The following is a 21,083-nucleotide window of genomic DNA, read 5'->3' on the forward strand; positions in this document are numbered from 1 at the left end:
TGCGTACAGGGAAGTGCCCCAGGAGTCCACGGGGTTCTCGCCGTTCGAGCTGTTATATGGGAGGCGAGTGAGGGGCCCCCTGGACTTATTGAAAGACGAGTGGGAGGGGAAGGTCTCCCCGGAGGGTGAGCCGGTCGTGGAATACGTCCTGACATTCCGGGAAAGACTTGCCGAGCTCATGGGCCTGGCCAGAGAGAACCTGAGCAGGGCCCAGAGGAAGCAGAAGGTCTGGTACGACCGCAATGCACGGGCCCGCGCCTATGCTACCGGGGACCAGGTGATGGTCCTGATCCCCGTGCGGAAGAACAAGCTGCAAGCCGCCTGGGACGGCCCCTTCAAGGTGGTTAAGCAGCTGAACGAGGTGAACTACGTGGTGGAGCTGACGGGCCGGACGCGCGGCCAGCGGGTGTATCATGTTAACATGATGAAGCCGTACTGGGACAGGGAGAACTTGGTGCTGGCCGTGTGTAAGCCCTGGGAGGAGCAGGGGGAGGATCCCCTGGTGGGCCTGTTCCCTGGGACCGGAGAGGACTCTTCGCTGGAGTCAATTTCCCTCTCGGACCAGCTCACCCCGGCCCAGCAGGCCGAGATCCGGGAGGTGCTGCGCTCCCACCAGCAGCTGTTCTCCAACAAGCCGGGTCTCACCAACCTGGCTGTCCACCGGGTGCAGACGGGCACTCACCCCCCGGTGCACTGCTCCCCATTCAGGGTCACAGGGAAAACAGCCCAGGACCTGGAGAGAGAGGTCCAGGACATGTTGGCCCTGGGGGTGATCCAGCCATCCTCCAGCCCCTGGGCCTCTCCCGTGGTGCTGGTTCCCAAGAAGGACGGGTCGATCCGGTTCTGCGTGGACTACCGGAAGCTCAACGCCATCACGGTGTCCGACACCTACCCGATGCCAAGGCCCGACGAGCTCCTGGACAAGCTGGGGGGAGCTCGCTATCTCACCACCCTGGACCTAACCAAGGGCTACTGGCAGGTGCCGCTAGACCAGGAGGCCAGACTGAAATCGGCTTTCATCACGCCACTGGGGCTCTATGAGTTCCTGGTCCTACCCTTTGGCCTCAAAGGGGCGCCGGCCACCTTCCAGCGCCTGGTGGACCAGCTGCTGCGGGGAATGGAGAACTGTGCCCTAGCGTACATCGATGACATCTGCGTCTTCAGCCAGTCCTGGGAGGACCACGTGGCCCAGGTCAGCCAGGTACTGGATCGGCTGAGGGAGGCCGGGCTGACCGTAAAGGCTGGGAAGTGCAAGGTTGGAATGGCCGAAGTGTCCTACCTGGGCCATAAGGTGGGGAGCGGCTGCTTGAAGCCAGAGCCGGCCAAAGTGGAGGCCATCCGGGACTGGCCTGTGCCCCAGACCAAGAAGCAGGTCCAGGCTTTCATTGGGATGGCGGGGTACTACCGGAGGTTTGTGCCCAACTTCAGCTCCATCGCTGCCCCGATCACAGAGCTGTGCAGGAAGGGGAGGCCCGACAGGGTGGTCTGGACGGAGCAGTGCCAGAGGGCTCTCTGTGCACTGAAGGGAGCCCTGGTCAAGGCCCCAGTGCTGGTAAACCCAGACTTCGACAAGCCCTTTATCGTGTTTACTGACGCCTCGGACACCGGGCTGGGGGCGGTACTGATGCAGGTGGACGAGAAAGGGGAACGTCACCCCATCGTGTACCTGAGCAGGAAGCTGCTGCCCCGGGAGCGGAGCTACGCGACCGTAGAGAGGGAATGCCTGGCCATGGTGTGGGCCCTGCAAAAGCTGCAGCCGTACCTGTTTGGCCGGCGTTTCACGGTGTTCACCGACCACTGCCCCCTGGCCTGGCTACACCAGATGAAAGGGACGAACGCCAAGCTGCTGCGGTGGAGCCTGCTCCTGCAGGACTACGACATGGAAGTGATCCACGGCAAGGGGAGGCCAACATCATCGCCGACGCGCTGTCCCGTGGGGGGGCCCGAACTTCCCCAGGTCACGAGCGGAGTGACCCTGCTCAGTTCGCTCTCGGAGGGGGGAGAACTGTGACGTAGTGGGGGTACTTGCTGGGCTGTGGTGACCTCTGCTGTCTGGAGCAAGACCCAGCAGGGAAAACCTCACTAGGCCAAGGTAATGCCAAACTTGTTGAACCAGTGGCCAGACACCCCCCATGGAGAGGAACAAAAGGAAGGTGGAATGCTGCCCTGGCTGGGGGGCAGGGCTGGGAGAGGGTTTGTGAGTTCCGGTCTGGAAGGCAGAGGATAAGGAGCTGGGGAGGGGTCTGGGACTCCCCTATCTCAAGGGGGGGCACTGAGGCCTCTTAGCCCCAGTTCCTGTAACCAGATTACATCTGTGCTGCGCTGTGCTGGAGGAGCAATAAACCACCCTCAATTCCACTGGCTGGTGCAGTCTGTTTGTGCCATTTCGGGGTGCAGGAGACGGGGAACCCCCAACGCGCCGTCACAGTGCCTCATGGCCCCTGGCTCCGGGCACACAGCGCCTGATTGCAGCTCTAAGGGGTGCCTCATGGCCCCTGGCCTGGGCACACAGCGCCTGATTGCAGCTCTAAGGGGTGCCTCATGGCCCCTGGCCTGGGCACACAGCGCCTGATTGCAGCTCTAAGGGGTGTCTCATGGCCCCTGGCCCGGGCACACAGCGCCTGATTGCAGCTCTAAGGGGTGCCTCATGGCCCCTGGCCCGGGCACACAGCGCCTGATTGCAGCTCTAAGGGGTGCCTCATGGCCCCTGGCCCCGGGCACACAGCGCCTGATTGCAGCTCTAAGGGGTGCCTCATGGCCCCTGGCCCGGGCACACAGCGCCTGATTGCAGCTCTAAGGGGTGCCTCATGGCCCCTGGCTCGGGCACACAGCGCCTGATTGCAGCTCTAAGGGGTGCCTCATGGCCCCTGGCCCGGGCACACAGCGCCTGATTGCAGCTCTAAGGGGTGCCTCATGGCCCCTGGCCCTGGCACACAGCGCCTGATTGCAGCTCTAAGGGGTGCCTCATGGCCCCTGGCCTGGGCACACAGCGCCTGATTGCAGCTCTAAGGGGTGCCTCATGGCCCCTGGCCCGGGCACACAGCGCCTGATTGCAGCTCTAAGGGGTGCCTCATGGCCCCTGGCCTGGGCACACAGCGCCTGATTGCAGCTCTAAGGGGTGTCTCATGGCCCCTGGCCCCGGGCACACAGCGCCTGATTGCAGCTCTAAGGGGTGCCTCATGGCCCCTGGCCCCGGGCACACAGCGCCTGATTGCAGCTCTAAGGGGTGTCTCATGGCCCCTGGCCCCGGGCACACAGCGCCTGATTGCAGCTCTAAGGGGTGCCTCATGGCCCCTGGCCCCGGGCACACAGCGCCTGATTGCAGCTCTAAGGGGTGCCTCATGGCCCCTGGCCCCGGGCACACAGCGCCTGATTGCAGCTCTAAGGGGTGCCTCATGGCCCCTGGCCCCGGGCACACAGCGCCTGATTGCAGCTCTAAGGGGTGCCTCATGGCCCCTGGCCCCGGGCACACAGCGCCTGATTGCAGCTCTAAGGGGTGCCTCATGGCCCCTGGCCCGGGCACACAGCGCCTGATTGCAGCTCTAAGGGGTGCCTCATGGCCCCTGGCCCGGGCACAGCGCCTGATTGCAGCTCTAAGGGGTGCCTCATGGCCCCTGGCCCCGGGCACACAGCGCCTGATTGCAGCTCTAAGGGGTGCCTCATGGCCCCTGGCCCGGGCACACAGCGCCTGATTGCAGCTCTAAGGGGTGCCTCATGGCCCCTGGCCCGGGCACACAGCGCCTGATTGCAGCTCTAAGGGGTGCCTCATGGCCCCTGGCCCCGGGCACACAGCGCCTGATTGCAGCTCTAAGGGGTGTCTCATGGCCCCTGGCCCCGGGCACACAGCGCCTGATTGCAGCTCTAAGGGGTGCCTCATGGCCCCTGGCCCAGGCACAGCGCCTGATTGCAGCTCTAAGGGGTGCCTCATGGCCCCTGGCCCCGGGCACACAGCGCCTCATTGCAGCTCTAAGGGGTGCCTCATGGCCCCTGGCCCCGGGCACACAGCGCCTGATTGCAGCTCTAAGGGGTGCCTCATGGCCCCTGGCCCGGGCACACAGCGCCTGATTGCAGCTCTAAGGGGTGCCTCATGGCCCCTGGCCCCGGGCACACAGCGCCTGATTGCAGCTCTAAGGGGTGCCTCATGGCTCCTGGCCCCGGGCACACAGCGCCTGATTGCAGCTCTAAGGGGTGCCTCATGGCCCCTGGCCCCGGGCACACAGCGCCTGATTGCAGCTCTAAGGGGTGCCTCATGGCCCCTGGCCCGGGCACACAGCGCCTGATTGCAGCTCTAAGGGGTGCCTCATGGCCCCTGGCCCCGGGCACACAGCGCCTGATTGCAGCTCTAAGGGGTGCCTCATGGCCCCTGGCCCGGGCACACAGCGCCTGATTGCAGCTCTAAGGGGTGCCTCATGGCCCCTGGCCCGGGCACACAGCGCCTGATTGCAGCTCTAAGGGGTGTCTCATGGCCCCTGGCCCCGGGCACACAGCGCCTGATTGCAGCTCTAAGGGGTGTCTCATGGCCCCTGGCCTGGGCACACAGCGCCTGATTGCAGCTCTAAGGGGTGCCTCATGGCCCCTGGCCCCGGGCACACAGCGCCTGATTGCAGCTCTAAGGGGTGCCTCATGGCCCCTGGCCCCGGGCACACAGCGCCTGATTGCAGCTCTAAGGGGTGCCTCATGGCCCCTGGCCCCGGGCACACAGCGCCTGATTGCAGCTCTAAGGGGTGCCTCATGGCCTCTGGCCCCGGGCACACAGCGCCTGATTGCATCTCTAAGGGGTGCCTCATGGCCCCTGGCCTGGGCACACAGCGCCTGATTGCAGCTCTAAGGGGCGCTGCGTGGCCGGGCGCACGGCGCCCCTTACAGCTGCCATCAGGCGCCCCCCCATAGACTGGCGCCCTGGGCAGCTGCCTGGGTAGCCCCCTCCCCCCCCACTTAATTCGGCCCTGCTTGGGATGGAAGCATTCTAAGCATTGGTACAGGCTGAGGACCGACTGGCTAAGTAGCAGTTCTGCAGAAAGGACCTGGGGGTTCCAGTGGATGAGAAGCTGGAGATGAGTCACCAGGGCACCCTTGTAGCCAAGAAGGCTAATGGCATATTAGGTTGCATTAAGAGGAGCATTGCCAGCAGATCCAGAGATGTCATTATTCCCCTTTATTGGGCTCTGGTGAGGCCACATCTGGAGTACTGTGTCCAGTTCTGGGCCCCCCACTACACAAAGGATGTGGATGCATTGGAGAGGATCCAGCGGAGGGCAACCAAAATGATTAGGGGGCTGGAGCACATGACCTATGAGGAGAGGCTGAGGGACTTGGGTCTGTTTAGTCTGCAGAAGGGAAGAGTGAGGGGGGATTTGAGAGCAGCCTGCAACTCCCTGAAGGGAGGTTCCAAAGAGGCTGGAGAGAGGCTGTTCTCAGTGGTGATGGGTGGCAGAACGAGGAGCAGTGGTCTCAAGTGGTGGGGGGGCAGGTCTAGGTTGGATATTAGGAAAAGCGATTTCCCTAGGCGGGTGGGGAAGCGCTGGGAGGGGTTCCCTGGGGAGGGGGTGGAGTCTCCATCCCTAGAGGTGTTTAAGTCCCGGCTTGACAAGCCCTGGCTGGGTTGATTTAAAAGCTTCAGAGGGGCAGCCAAGTTAGTCTGTAACTGGAAAAAAATAAAAAACAGTGAATAGTCCTACAGCACCATAGGGTCCGTCTACACTAGCTCGTTAGTTCGAGCTAGGCAGGGTAATTAGGGCAAGTGGAGTTGCAAATGAAGCCCGGGATTTAAATATCCCAGGCTTCATTTGCATGTTCTCAGGCGCCGCCATTTTTAAATCCCCCTTAGTCAGAACTCCGTGCCAGCAGCTACACGCGGCACGGAGCAGGTAGTTCGAATGAAAGATCCTAATTCCAACTACGTTACTCCTCGTGGAATGAGGGGGGGGGAGAAGGGGAAAGGGGAAAATTAGTCAATTTGAGTGTTCATGTTTGACTGTGAAATGCTCAGGGAGAGTAGAGAGGCTATCACATTAAAAAGCTCAGTAACAGTGGGGGATTTCGACTCCCCCCATACTGACTGGCACACATCACTCGGGACAGGATGCACAGACAACGTTTCTTGATACCCTAAATGACTGCTTCTTGGAGCAGCTGGGTCTGGAACCCACAAGGGGAGAGGCAATTCTCGATTTAGTCCTGAGTGGAGCGCAGAGGTAAATAGAACTGAACTGCTTGGAAATAGTGACCATAATGTAATAAAATGTAACATCCCTGTGATGGGAAAACCCCTGACACTGGCATTTCATTTCAGAAAGGGGAACGACACAAACGTTAGGAAAAAATGTGGGTCTGCACACCCTAACTTCAAAACTCTGGTCAGCTGAAGACTGGGGCTGTGCCCACAAAAGCCCATGATTCCATCTCCATGTTTTGTTAAGTGCTGCCAGACCATTGTTTTTTCCTGTACAGACTAACTCAGCTACCCCCTGAAGCTTCAAAAAATGAGGAAGTTAGTTAAACGGAAATTAAAAGGTAGAGTGACAAAAGTGACAGGCTGCATGGAAACTTTTCAAAGACACCATAATAGAGGCCCAACTTAAATGTATGTCCCAAATTAAAATACTCAGTGTGACGGCGCGTTGGGGTCCCCCGTCTCCTGCACCCCGAAATGGCACAAACAGACTGCACCAGCCGGTAGAATAGAGGAAGTTTATTGCCTCTCCAGGATACAGCACAGCACAGATGTAATCTGGTCACAGAGCTGGGCTAGGACGCCTCAGGCCCCCTTGAGATGGGGGGAGACTGGGCCCCTAAACTCCAGCCCCTTCCCCTAGGCTGTCTCCTCCATGCTCCCAGACAGCAACTAACACCCACTCTTCCAGCCCTGCCCCCAAGCCAGGGCAGCATTCCACCTTCCTTTGTTCCTCTCCATGGGAGGTGTCTGGTTCAACAGGATTGGCGACACCTTTGCATAATAAGGTTTTCCCTGCTGGGTCTTGCTCCAGACAGCAGAAGTCACCACAGCCCAGCAAGTACCCCCACTACGTCACAGTTCTCCCCCCTCCGAGAGCGAACTGAGCAGGGTCACTCCGCTCGTGACCTGGGGAAGTTCGGGCCCCTCGCCACGGGAGAGCGCGTCGGCGATGATGTTGGCCTCCTCTTGCCGTGGATCACTTCCATGTCGTAGTCCTGCAGGAGCAGGCTCCACCGCAGCAGCTTGGCGTTCGTCCCTTTCATCTGGTGCAGCCAGGCCAGGGGGCAGTGGTCGGTGAACACCATGAAACGCCGGCCAAACAGGTACGGCTGCAGCTTTTGCAGGGCCCACACCATGGCCAGGCATTCCCTCTCTACGGTCGCGTAGCTCCGCTCCCGGGGCAGCAGCTTCCTGCTCAGGTACACGATGGGGTGACGTTCCCCTTTCTCGTCCGCCTGCATCAGCACTGCCCCCAGCCCGGTGTCCGAGGCGTCAGTAAACACGATAAAGGGCTTGTCGAAGTCTGGATTTACCAACACTGGGGCCTTGGCCAGGGCTTCCTTCAGTGCACAGGAGCCCTCTGGCACTGCTCCGTCCAGACCACCCTGTCGGGCCTCCCCTTCCTGCACAGCTCTGTGATCGGGGCAGCGATGGAGCTGAAGTTGGGCACAAACCTCCGGTAGTACCCCGCCATCCCAATGAAAGCCTGGACCTGCTTCTTGGTCTGGGGTGCAGGCCAGTCCCGGATGGCTCCACCTTGGCCGGCTCTGGCTTCAAGCAGCCGCTCCCCACCTTATGGCCCAGGTAGGACACTTCGGCCATTCCAACCTTGCACTTCCCAGCCTTTACGGTCAGCCCAGCCTCCCTCAGCCGATCCAGTACCTGGCTGACCTGGGCCACGTGGTCCTCCCAGGCCTGGCTGAAGATGCAGATGTCATCGATGTACGCTAGGGCACAGTTCTCCATTCCCCGCAGCAGCTGGTCCACCAGGTGCTGGAAGGTGGCCGGCGCCCCTTTGAGGCCGAAGGGCAGGACCAGGAACTCATAGAGCCCCAGTGGCGTGATGAAAGCCGATTTCAGTCTGGCCTCCTGGTCTAGCGGCACCTGCCAGTAGCCCTTGGTGAAGTCCAGGGTGGTGAGGTAGCGAGCTCCCCCCAGCTTGTCCAGGAGCTCGTCGGGCCTTGGCATCGGGTAGGCGTCGGACACCGTGATGGCGTTGAGCTTCTGGTAGTCCACGCAGAACCGGATCGACCCGTCCTTCTTGGGAACCAGCACCACGGGAGAGGCCCAGGGGCTGGAGGATGGCTGGATCACCCCAGGGCCAACATGTCCTGGACCTCCCTCTCCAGGTCCTGGGCTGTCTTCCCCGTGACTCTGAATGGGGAGCAGCGCACCGGGGGGTGAGTGCCCGTCTGCACCCGGTGGACAGCCAGGTTGGTGAGACCAGGCTTGTCGGAGAACAGCTGCTGGTGGGAGCGCAGCACCTCTCGGATCTTGGCCTGCTGGGCCGGGGTGAGCTGGTCCGAGAGGGAAATTGACTCCAGTAAAGAGTCCTCTCCGGTCCCAGGGAACAGGCCCACCAGGGGATTCTCCCCCAGCTCCTCCCAGGGCTTACACACGGCCAGCACCAAGTTCTCCCTGTCCCAGTACGGCTTCATCATGTTAACATGATATACCCGCTGGCCGCGCGTCCGGCCCGTCAGCTCCACCACGTAGTTCACCTCGTTCAGCTGCTTAACCACCTTGAAGGGGCCGTCCCAGGCGGCTTGCAGCTTGTTCTTCCGCACGGGGATCAGGACCATCACCTGGTCCCCGGTAGCGTAGGCGCGGGCCCATGCATTGCGGTCGTACCAGACCTTCTGCTTCCTCTGGGCCCTGCTCAGGTTCTCTCTGGCCAGGCCCTTGAGCTCGGCAAGTCTTTCCCGGAATGTCAGGACGTATTCCACGACCGGCTCACCCTCCGGGGAGACCTTCCCCTCCCACTCGTCTTTCAATAAGTCCAGGGGGCCCCTCACTCGCCTCCCATATAACAGCTCGAACGGCGAGAACCCCGTGGACTCCTGGGGCACCTCCCTGTATGCAAACAGCAGGCGTGGTAGGTACTTGTCCCAGTCCTGCATGAGAACCTCCTGGGGAAACCCCACCCTGCTGAAAATGGTCAGCAGGGCATCTGCCACCATGTCTGCCTCGATAGAGGGCAGGGCCACGGCCTCGGGATAGCGGGTGGCAAAGTCCACCACCACCAGGATGTATTTCTTCCCTGTCCAGGTCACTCTGCTTGGCTGGCCCCTGCCCTAGATGGGCTGCAGCTTGCAGGCCTCCCGGGAGACGCTGTCTCATCTCTCCGGTGGGTTCCAGCGCTCCTCCCCCTCTCTGAGCCTGACACTCTCTCGGGGGGGTCTGGCTGCTTCCCCTGGGGACAAGATCCTGGCCCTGTGGCTGGTCATTCTCTTCCAGCTGGGCAATCAGCTGGGCCTTGGTTGCTTTCCGCACAGGCAAGCCCCTCTCTCTGCACAGCCCCACCAGCTCTGCCTTCAAGAGTCGGGCGTAGGCCATCTGCCCGCTGGTCCCCTTGGTGCAGACTCACCAGTCTAGTGCTGCAGCGCCCCACGATTCCCAGGAACCGCTTCGCTCTGTCTCCAGCACGCCTGGCTCCAGGGCTCTTGCTTCACTGCGCCTTGTCGCTCGCCGCTGGAAGCTCCATCCACGGGGTGCAGTGCATCCCGCTCCTGACACCAGTGTGTTGGCGCGTTGGGGGTCCCCCGTCTCCTGCACCCCGAAATGGCACAAACAGACCGCACCAGCCGGTGGAATAGAGGAAGTTTATTGCCTCTCCAGGATACAGCACAGCACAGATGTAATCTGGTCACAGAGCTGGGCTAGGATGCCTCAGGCCCCCTTGAGTTGGGGGGAGACTGGGCCCCTAAAGTCCAGCCCCTTTCCCTAGGCTGTCTCCTCCATGCTCCCAGACAGCAACTAACACCCACTCTTCCAGCCCTGCCCCCCAGCCAGGGCAGAATCCCCCTTCCTTTGTTCCTCTCCATGGGGGGTGTCTGGTTCAACAGGTTTGGCGACACCTTTGCATAATGAGGTTTTCCCTGCTGGGTCTTGCTCCAGACAGCAGAAGTCACCACAGCCCAGCAAGTACCCCCACTACATCACACTCAGTAAGAACCAAAAGAGTGCCACCGCGGCCTAGCAAGCAAGTAAAAGCTGCAGTGAGAGATACAAAGGCGTCATTTAAAAAGTGAAAGTTAAATCCTAGTGAGGAGAATAGAAAGGAGCATGGACGCTGTCAAATGAAGCGTAAAAATGCAACAAGAAAAGCCAAAAAGGAGTTTGAAGAGCAGCGAGCCAAAAACTCAAAAAGTAACAGCAAACTGTTTTTTAAGTACATCAGAAGCTGGAAGCCGGCTAAACAACCAGTGGGGCCCTTGGATGATCAAGATAAAAGGAGACTCAAAGATGATAACGTCATAGTGGAGACGCTAAATGAATCCTTTGCTCCAGTCTTCACACCTGAGGATATTGGGGAGATTCCCAAACCTGAGCCATTCTTTTTAGGTGACAAATCTGAGGAATTGTCCCAGACTGAGGTGTCATTAGAGGAGGTTTTGGAAGAAACTGATAAACTGACAGTAACAAGTCACCAGACGGCCTCACCCAAGAGTTCTGAAAGAACTCAAATGGGACACTGCTGAGCTGTTATCTGTGGTTTGTAACCTCCTTTAAATCAGCCTCCGTACCTAACGACGGGAAGGGAGCTAACGTGATGCCAATATTTAAAAAGGGCTCTAGAGGCGATCCTGGCAATTACAGACCGGTAAGGCTAACGTCAGTACCGGACAAAATCCATTGAAACTATAGTGAAGAATAAAATTGTCAGACACATGGACGAATAGAATTTGTTGGGGGAAAGTCAACATGGTTTCTGTAAAGGGAAATCCTGCCTTACTGATCTGCTAGCGTTCTTGAGGGGGTCAGCAAACAGGTGAACAAGGGAGATCCAATGGATATAGTGTACTTAGATTTCCAGAAAGCCTTTGACAAGGTCCCTCACCAAAGGCTCTTAAGTAAAGTAAGTTGTCATAGAATAAGAGGAAAGGTCCTTTTGTGGGTTGAGAACTGGTTAAAAGACAGGAAACCAAGGGTAGGAATGAAAGGTCGGTTTTCCGAGTGGAGAGAGGTAACAAGTGGGGTCCCCCAAGGGTCTGTCCTGGGACCAATCCTTTTCAACTTATTTATAAATGATCAAGAAAAGGGGTAAACAGGAAGGTGGTAAAATTTGCAAATGATCCCAAACTGCTCAATGTAGTTAAGACCAAAGCAGACTGTGAAGAGCTTCAAAAAGATCTCACCAAACTGAGTGATTGGGCACCAAAATGAGAAATGAAATTTAACCTTGATAAATGTAAAGTAATGCACATTGGAAAACATAATCCCAATTATACAGACAATATGATGGGGACTAATTTAGCTACAACTACTCAAGAGAGAAAGATTTTGGAGTCATTGTGGCTAGTTCTCTGAAAACATCCACTCAGTGTGCAGCAGCAGTCAAAAAACAAACAGAATATTGGGAGTCATTAAAAAAGGGATAGAGAATAAGACAGAGAATATCTTTGGGTATGTCTACACTACAATGTTAGTTCAAACTAACGGACGTTAGTTCAAACTAACATTCATAGGCGCTACACTAGCGCTCCGCTAGTTCCAATTTGAATCGAACTAGCGGAGCGCTTAGTTCGAACTAGGAAAACCATATTTTACGAGGATTAAGCCTAGTTCGAATTAGCTAGTTCGAATTAAGGGGTGTGTAGCCCCTTAATTCGAACTAGTGGGAAGCTAGCCCTCCCCAGGTTTCCCTGGTGGCCACTCTGGCCAACACCAGGGAAACTCGTCTGCCCCCCTCCCGGCCCCGGAGCCCTTAAAGGGGCACGGGCTGGCTACGGTGCCCGTGCCAGGTGCAAGCCCGCCAGCACCCAGCCAGCAGACCCTGCACGTGGCACGGCTCGAGCCACCCACCCGATGTCCCCCAGCCCTCCCCCTCTTCCCGGGACCAGGTTGGCAGCTTCCGGGAGCTTGCCCGGGACTGCAAGAGGCGGGCACCTTCCTGGGCTAGTGCGGACATCATGGACCTTGTCCACGATCTCTGCACTAGGCACAGGAAAGTGGCCGGCTAGGGCAGGAGAGCTGCCAGCCTGGCCACCCAGGAGCAGGTGTGCATGAAAATCAAGGGGGTCCACTGAGACCCCCGACCCTGAGCCCTGAGCTTACAATGGCCGTCCTGGGTCAGACCAAAGGTCCATCTAGCCCAGTAGCCTGTCTGCCGACAGCGGCCAACACTAGGGACCCTGGAGGGGATGGACCGAAGACAGTGACCAAGCCATTTGTCTCGTGCCATCCCTCTCCAGCCTTCCACAAACTTTGGGCAGGGACACCACTCCTACCCCCTGGCTAAGACTACTCCATGGACCCAACCTCCATGACTTGATCTCACTTCCCTTTAAACTCTGTTCTAGTTGTAGCCTTCACAGCCTCCTGCAGCAAGGAGTTCCGCAGGTTAACTATTTGCTTTGTCAAGAACAACTGTCTCTTACTAGTTTGAAGCCTGCTACCCATTCCTTTCCTTTGGTGTCCTCTAGTCCTTCTTTATGGGAACTCAGGAAGAACTTTTCTGAATGCACCCTCTCCACCCAACTCCTGCTTTTAGAGACCTCTATCCTGTCCCCCCTCCATCTCCTCTTGTCTAAGCTGAACAGTCCCAGTCTCTGTAGCCTCTCTTCATCTGGGACCTGTTCCCAACCCCTGATCATGTTAGTTGCCCTCCCCTCTCCCAGCCTCTCTCTTCCCCTCTTCCACCTCCTTTTCCCAGTCTCCCCCAGTTTTGTTCAATAAAGACAGAGTCAATGTTGGAAGAAACGTTATCTTTATTTTGTACATCAATAAGAAGGGGGGCTAGGGAAGGGTAAGTGGAAGGAGGTGAGGGAGGAATGGGGTACGAGCCCCCGATGGGGAGGACTGGGCTGGCTCTGCGGGCTTCTGGGGATGGAAGCTCTCCTGCAGCCCCCCGATTGCCCCCTCTCCCCAGATGGCAGCCTGCGGCAAGTGCAGCCGGGCTGATGGCCGAGTGGTGTGATGATGGCAGTGTGGGTACTCCGGGCACTCCAAGCCAGGACTGGTTTTCAAGCGGGGCACCCGTGAGAACTGTCTGTCTGGGGTGGGGGTCGGGTCCCTTTAAGCACAGCCCTCGGATAGCCTGAGGCAGCATCTCCACGCTCTAAGTCCTCCTCTGATGCCCTGCCGGCACTGCTTCCGGCCGTCCTTAACCCCGCTTCAGGGTCCACTTAATGTGGACACGCTAGTTCGAATTAGCAAAACGCTAATTCGAACTAGTTTTTAGTTCTAGACGCGTTAGTTCGAATTAGCTTAGTTCGAATTAAGTAATTCGAACTAAGTTCGTTCGAACTAGCGCTGTAGTGTAGACGTACCCTTACTGCCTCTGTATAAAACCATGGGACACCCTCATCTTGAATCCTGCTTACAGATGTGGTCGCCTCACCTTACAAAAGAGATATCGGCACGGGAAAAGGTTCAGAAAAGGGCAACAAAAATGCTGAGGGGTTTGGAACGGGTCCCATATGAAGAGATTAAAAAGACTGGGACTTCTCAGCTTAGAAAAGAGGAGACTAAGTGGGAATCTGATAGACGTCTATATAATCATGACTGGTGTGGGAAAAGTGAATAGGGAAAAGTATGTACTTATTCCCACAATGTAAGAACAAGGGGTCACCACATGAAATTAATGGGCAGCAGGTTTAAAACAAACAAAAGGAAGTTTATTCGCGCAGCGCACAGTCCACCAGGCCAGGGACTGGCAGTAACTCCTCTGTGCTCGGCAAGGCCCGGTTCCCCCAGGCCAGGGACTGGCAGTAACTCCTCTGTGCTCGGCAAGGCCCGGTTCCTCCAGGCCAGGGACTGGCAGCAACTCCTCCCCGTGCTCGGCAAGGCCCGGTTCCCCCAGGCCAGGGACTGGCAGTAACTCCTCTGTGCTCAGCAAGGCCCGGTTCCCCCAGGCCAGGGACTGGCAGCAACTCCTCTGTGCTCAGCAAGGCCCGGTTCCCCCAGGCCAGGGACTGGCAGCAACTCCTCTGTGCTCGGCAAGGCCTGGTTTCCCCAGGCCAGGGACTGGCAGCAACTCCTCTGTGCTCGGCAAGGCCCGGTTCCCCCAGGCCAGGGACTGGCAGCAACTCCTCTGTGCTCAGCAAGGCCCGGTTCCCCCAGGCCAGGGACTGGCAGCAACTCCTCTGTGCTCGGCAAGGCCTGGTTCCCCCAGGCCAGGGACTGGCAGCAACTCCTCTGTGCTCGGCAAGGCCCGGTTCCCCCAGGCCAGAGACTGGCAGTAACTCCTCTGTGCTCGGCAAGGCCCGGTTCCCCCAGGCCAGGGACTGGCAGTAACTCCTCTGTGCTCGGCAAGGCCCGGTTCCCCCAGGCCAGAGACTGGCAGTAACTCCTCTGTGCTCGGCAAGGCCCGGTTCCCCCAGGCCAGGGACTGGCAGCAACTCCTCTGTATTCGGCAAGGCCCCGTTCCACCTGGCCAGAGACTGGCAGCAACTTCTCCCCGTGCTTGGCAAAGCCCGGTTCCCCCAGGCCAGGGACTGGCAGCAACTCCTCTGTATTCGGCAAGGCCCCGTTCCACCTGGCCAGAGACTGGCAGCAACTCCTCCCCGTGCTTGGCAAAGCCCGGTTCCACCAGGCCAGGGACTGGCAGCAACTCCTCTGTGCTCGGCAAGGCCCGGTTCCCCCAGGCCAGGGACTGGCAGTAACTCCTCCCCGTGCTCGGCAAGGCCCGGTTCCACCAGGCCAGGGACTGGCAGCAACTCCTCCCCGTGCTCGGAGAGGCCCGGTTCCACCAGGCCAGGGACTGGCAGTAACTCCTCCCCGTGCTCGGCAAGGCCCGGTTCCACCAGGCCAGGGACTGGCAGCAACTCCTCCCTGTGCTCGGCAAGGCCCGGTTCCCCCAGGCCAGGGACTGGCAGCAACTCCTCTGTGCTCGGCAAGGCCCGGTTCCACCAGGCCAGGGACTGGCAGCAACTCCTCCCTGTGCTCGGCAAGGCCCGGTTCCCCCAGGCCAGGGACTGGCAGCAACTCCTCTGTGCTCGGCAAGGCCCGGTTCCCCCAGGCCAGGGACTGGCAGCAACTCCTCCCCGTGCTCGGCAAGGCCCGGTTCCAGCAGCCCCTTCCCCTCCTGCATGAACTGGATCCCGTACCAGCTCCTCAGCCGGGCCGTGCGCCGTGGCGCGGGGAGTCCAGGGCCAGGAGAATCGCTGTGCTTAGCTCGGGCGCCGCCCCGCAGCACTGAGACAGCCCAGCCGGCCGGGGCTGCCCCATGGCGGTGACTAGTGAGCCAACGCTCTCTGGCGTGTCCCACGGTTGTTCACACACCAGGGCCCAGCACTGTGAGGGCGCCGGGCGCGGGTTTGAAAATGTCTCTCCTCAGCGCGTGCTGTTCAGGCGCCTCTGCGCTAGGCTGGCCGGGGGGCGGAGACCCGCCGGCCTGCCGCTTTCCCAGGCCCGAGCGGCGCGGTTCCCTGCCACCCCGTGTGCCATCACGGCCCCGCCTGCAGCTGGGAGTCGCCCCAGGCAGCGTCACCGAGTGGGGGCAGCCCAGCCTCTCAGGTGCTTTGTCAGCCCTCTGCCTGGGCACGGCTGGCGGGGCCCGTGACGCCGGGCCGCCCCCCACTTGCAGGGAACCCTGGCCGCAGGGCCTGGCTCGGGGCCCCTCTCCCAGCTGCTGCACATGCCCTGGCACGAGAGAGACGAGGGGCGGGCGCTGGAGCCTGGCAGGACGGGCAGGGGGCCGCTGGGCGCAGGAGAGGCGAGCCCGCAGGTGGAGGGGCGTGCTGAGTCCCCGCCCCGGAGCGATCCTGAGCCCCTCCCCGGCCCGGCCCACGGTACCTTTTCTCTGTCGCCGGGGCTGGGCCCGGAGGCCAGCTCCTTCTCCATTCGGCCCAGCCACAGATCCAGGTCCTCCCGGGCAGAGTCCACGTGGGACGAGGCCTCCAGAGTCTGCGCCAGCCGGTGCTGGATGTCCCCGCTGCTCTGCCCCAGGATCAGATACCTCATCCTCAGGGCCTCCACCTTCTCCTGGGCCAGCTGGGCTTCCTCCCCTGCAGAGGGATTCCAGTCAGGGGAGCACTCGGCTGCCGGGCCCGCGGGAGACCCACCGCCCTGCCGAGCACACCGCTGCTGCCGGGAAGAGCCGCTCCGGCTCAGACGCAGGGGACGGAGAGTCCAGCCTGGCTCTGGGCGGGCCCCTCCAGCGGTCTGTTAGCAGCGCCCCTGACGAGCGCCCCTTCGTGCCCGCCGGACGTTCACCCCCTCCGCAAGCCCTGAGAACCAGGTGGAACGGGCCGGTCCCAGGACGGAGCCGGGGGCGCTAGTTACCTCTCTGCACGTCGTTCCCAGGGACCGCCCAGGCCGGGCCCTTCCCTCCTACCCCAGGGCAGATGTTTGCTCAAGAGCCTGTGGTGAGGGGCCTGTCCCAGGCTTTCTGGGAACCTCAGTGCACTGCTGGGACAGACCCCCCAACACCGCGTCCGACCATCTCCACGGCCCCCGTGGCTGCTGCATTTCCATCGGAACAGGCAGCTCAGTGCGGCACCCACTGGGGCGTTTGTCCCCAGGGCTGAGCCACGCAGGCCAGGGAGGTGTCGAGTGAACGCTGGGGCCGGGCCAGGGCTGGGCTGGGGGTGAGACAGAGCGAGCCCTGCACCCCATGGTGGCTGGGTGGGCCCGGCCGGGGGCGAGACAGAGCGAGCCCTGCACCCCACGGCGGCTGGGTGGGCCCGGCCGGGGGCGAGACAGAGCGAGCCCTGCACCCCACGGCGGCTGGGTGGGCCCAGCCGGGGGCGAGACAGAGCGAGCCCTGCACCCCACAGCGGCTGGGTGGGTCTGGCCAGGGGCAAGACAGAGCGAGCCCTGCACCCCACGGCGGCTGGGTGGGCCCAGCCAGGGGCAAGACAGAGCGAGCCCTGCACCCCACAGCGGCTGGGTGGGCCCAGCCAGGGGCAAGACAGAGCGAGCCCTGCACCCCACGGCGGCTGGGTGGGCCCAGCCGGGGGCGAGACAGAGCGAGCCCTGCACCCCACAGCGGCTGGGTGGGTCTGGCCAGGGGCAAGACAGAGCGAGCCCTGCACCCCACGGCGGCTGGGTGGGCCCAGCCAGGGGCAAGACAGAGCGAGCCCTGCACCCCACGGCGGCTGGGTGGGTCTGGCCAGGGGCAAGACAGAGTGAGTCCTGCACCCCACGGCGGCTGGGTGGGCCCAGCCGGGGGCAAGACAGAGTGAGCCCTGCACCCCACGGCGGCTGGGTGGGTCTATCTGGGGGCGACACAGAGCGAGCCCTGCACCCCACGGCGGCTGGGTGGGTCTGTCCGGGGGCGAGACAGAGCGATCCCTGCACCCTATGGTGGCTGGGTGGGTCTGTCCGGGGGCGAGACAGAGCGAGCCCTGCACCCCACAGCGGCTGGGTGGGCCCAGCCGGGGGCCAGACCCACTTCCTCAGATCAAATAGTGGAAGAAAGTAGTCACAACCATATATACCAAAGGATACAATTAAAAAAAATGAACAAATATGAAAAGGACAAATCACATTTCAGAACAGGAGGGGGATGCGGGGGGGGGGGGAGGAAGGAAGGTAAGTGTCTGTGAATTGCTGATATTAAAGGTAGGGAGAGTGGGATGTTTGTGAGTTAATGGTATTACAGGTGATAATTGGGGAAGCTATCTTGGTAATGGGTGAGATAGTTCAAATGTTTGTTGAGTCCTTTTTGGAAAATGTCGAATTTTAACATGAATGACAGTTCAGAGGATTCCCTTTCAAGTGCAGATGTAAAAGGTCTTTGTAGGATCTTATAAGATCAAGAACACATATTCCTGCGCATCCAGAAATATAATCTATGCTATCGTGTGCCGAAAGTGTCCGTCTGCTATGTACATTGGACAAACATCTCAGACACTTCGCCAAAGGATTAATGCCCACAAAACAGATATCAGACAAGATCACAAAGAGAAAACAGTTTCTTGCCATTTTAACCAGAAAGGACACTCTCTCAATGACTTGACCACCTGCATTCTGCTACAAAGACCTTTTACATCTGCACTTGAAAGGGAATCCTCTGAACTGTCATTCATGTTAAAATTCGACACTTTCCAACAAGGACTTAGTTCAAATGTTTGTTATCTCACCCATTACCAAGATAGTTTCCCCAATTATCACCTCTAATACCATTAACTCACAAACATCCCACTCTCCCTACCTCTAATATCGTCAATTCACAGACACTTACCTTCCTTCCTCCCCCCCCCCCCCCCCGCATCCCTCTCCTGTTCTGCAATGTGATTTGTCCTTTTCATATTTGTTCATTTTTTTTAATTGTATCCTTTGGTATATATGGCTGTGACTACTTTCTTCCACTATTTGATCTGAGGAAGTGGGTCTGGCCCACGAAAGCTCATCATCTAATAAACCATCTTGTTAGTCTTTAAAGTGCTACATTGTCCTGCATTTTGCTTCAGCTACCCCAGACTAACACGGCTACATCTCTATCCCTTTGTTTCCTGTCTTTTAGCCAGTTCTCAATCCAAGAAAGGACCTTCCCTCTTATCCCATGGCCATGTAATTTACATAAGAGCCTTTGGTGAGGGACCTTGTCAAAGGCTTTCTGAAAATCCAAGTATACTATATCTACTGGATCCCCCTTATCTGCATGTTTATTAACCCCTTCAAAGAACTCAAAGGGTATGTCTACACTACCACCCTAGTTCGAACTAGGGGGGTAATGTAGGCAACCGGATTTGAAATTCAAATCCCGGGCTTCATTTGCATCCTGCTGGGCGCCGCCATTTTTAAATGTCCGCTAGTGCGGACTCCGTGCCGCGCGGCTACACACGGCACGGACTACGTAGTTCAGACTAGGCTTCCTATTCCGTGAAACGAGGAGTAACGGTAGTTCGGAATAGGAAGCCTAGTCCAAACTACGTAATCCGTGCCGCATGTAGCCACGCGGAACGGAGTCCACACTAGCGGACATTTAAAAATGGCGGCACCCAGCGAGATACAAATGAAGCCCGGGAAATTCAAATCCCGGGCTTCATTTGTAACTCCGGTTGCCTACATTACCACCCTAGTTCGAACTAGGGGGCTACTGCAGACATACCCTAATAGATTAGTAAGACAGGATTTCCCTTTACAGAAACCATGTTGACTTTTGTCCAACAAATTATGTTCTTCTACATGCTTCACAATTTTATTCTTTACTATTGTTTCGACTAATTTGCCCGGTACCGAAGTTAGACTTACCGGTCTGTAATTGCCAGGATCGCCTCTAGAGCCCTTTTTAAATATTGGTGTCACGTTGGCTACCTTCCAGTCATTAGGTACGGAAGCCGATTTAAAGGATAGGCTACAAACCACAGATAATAGCTCAGCAATTTCCCATTTGAGTTCTTTTAGAACCCTTGGATGAACGCCATCCGGTCCCGGAGATTTGTTAGCATTAAGTTTTTCTATTTGTTCTAAAACCTCCTCTAATGACACTTCAATCCAGGACAGTTCCTCAGATTCATCTCCCACAAAGGACGGTGCAGATTCGGGAATCTCCCCAACGTCCTCAGCCGTGAAGACTGAAGCAAAGAAATCATTTAGTTTCTCCGCAATGGCTTTATCGTCCTTGATTGCTCCTTTTATAGCTCGATCATCAAGGGGACCCACAGGTTTTTTAACAGGCTTCCTGCTTCTAATGTACTTAAAAAACATTTTGCTATTTCTTTTTGAGTTTTTGGCTAGCTGTTCCTCAAAATCTTTTTTTGCTTTTCTTATTACATGTTTACACTTGATTTGACAGTGTTTATGTTCCTTTCTATTTATCTCACTAGGATTGGACTTCCACTTCTTAAAAGATACCTTTTTGTCCCTCACTGCTTCTTTTACATGGCGGTTAAGCCACGGTGACTCTTTTTTAGGTCTCTTGCTATGTTTTTTTAATTTGGGGTATACATTTAAGTTGGGCCTCTATTGTGGTGTCTTTAAAAAGTTTCCATGCAGCTTTCAGGGATTTGGCTCTAGTCACTGTGCCTTTTAATTTCTGTTTAACTAACCTCCTCATTTTTGTGTAATTCCCCTTTCTGAAATTAAATGCCAGGGTGCTGGACTGCTGAGGTGTTCTTCTCACCCCAGGAATGTTGAATGTTATTATATTATGGTCACTATTCCCAAGCGGTCCTGTAACGGTTATATCCTGGACCTGATCCTGCGCTCCACTCAGGACTAAATCGAGAATTGCCTCTCCCCTTGTGGGTTCCTGCACCAGCTTCTCCAAGAAGCAGTCATTTAAGCCATTGAGAAATTTTATCTCCGCTTCTCTTCCTGAGGTGACATGGATCCAGTCAATATGGGGGTAATTAAAATCCCCCATTATTATAGAGTTCTCTATTTTGGTAGCCTCTCTAATCTCCCTCAGCATTTCAATGTCAGTATTGCTGTCCTGGTCAGGTGGTCGGTAATATATCCCTACTGCTAATTTCTTATTATTGGAGCATGGAATTACTATCCATAGCGATTCTATTGAACATGTTGATTCACTTAATAGTTTTATTTCATTTGATTCTACATTATCTTTCACATACAGTGCCACTCCGCCACCCACCCATCCTGCTCTATCCTTTCTATAGATTTTATATCCCGGTATGATTGTGTCCCACAGATTTTCCTCATTCCACCAGGTTTCAGTGATGCCTATTATGTCAATCTCCTCATTTAATACAAGGTACTCTAGTTCACCCATCTTATTAGTCAGACTCCTAGTATTTGTGTACAAGCACTTTAAAAATTTGCCACTGCTTATTTGTCTGCCCTTCCCCGATGCATTGGATTCCTTTGTATGCGGTTGTTTGTCTGCTCTGGCCCATGGTTTGCCCTCTCCCCTCCTCTCTTTCTGACTACAGCTTAGAGAATCTCTGTCAATGGATTCTCCTCTAAGAGAAGTCTCCCTCCGATTTACGTGCATCTCTGCACCAATCGGCTTTCCCCCATCTCTTAGTTTAAAAACTGCTCTACGACCTTTTTA

The 21,083-nt window shown here is 57.5% G+C and overlaps 1 protein-coding gene across 2 annotated transcripts in view; it reads right to left on the bottom strand.

Annotated features, from left to right (window-relative positions):
* The window catches only part of LOC142825942 (microtubule-actin cross-linking factor 1, isoforms 6/7-like), a 199,083-nt gene that overhangs the window by 147,982 nt on the left and 30,018 nt on the right, over positions 1 to 21,083 (bottom strand). For both annotated transcript variants that reach the window (XM_075918188.2, XM_075918187.2), the window contains one exon: positions 15,914 to 16,125. In XM_075918188.2, coding sequence (XP_075774303.2) covers positions 15,914 to 16,125 — 212 coding nt within the window. The remainder of the gene's footprint in view (positions 1 to 15,913; positions 16,126 to 21,083) is intronic.

This window comes from Pelodiscus sinensis, chromosome 2 (assembly GCF_052426305.1).
Source record: "Pelodiscus sinensis isolate ZL-2025 chromosome 2, ASM5242630v1, whole genome shotgun sequence".
In the NCBI taxonomy this organism is placed as follows: Eukaryota; Metazoa; Chordata; order Testudines; family Trionychidae; genus Pelodiscus; species Pelodiscus sinensis.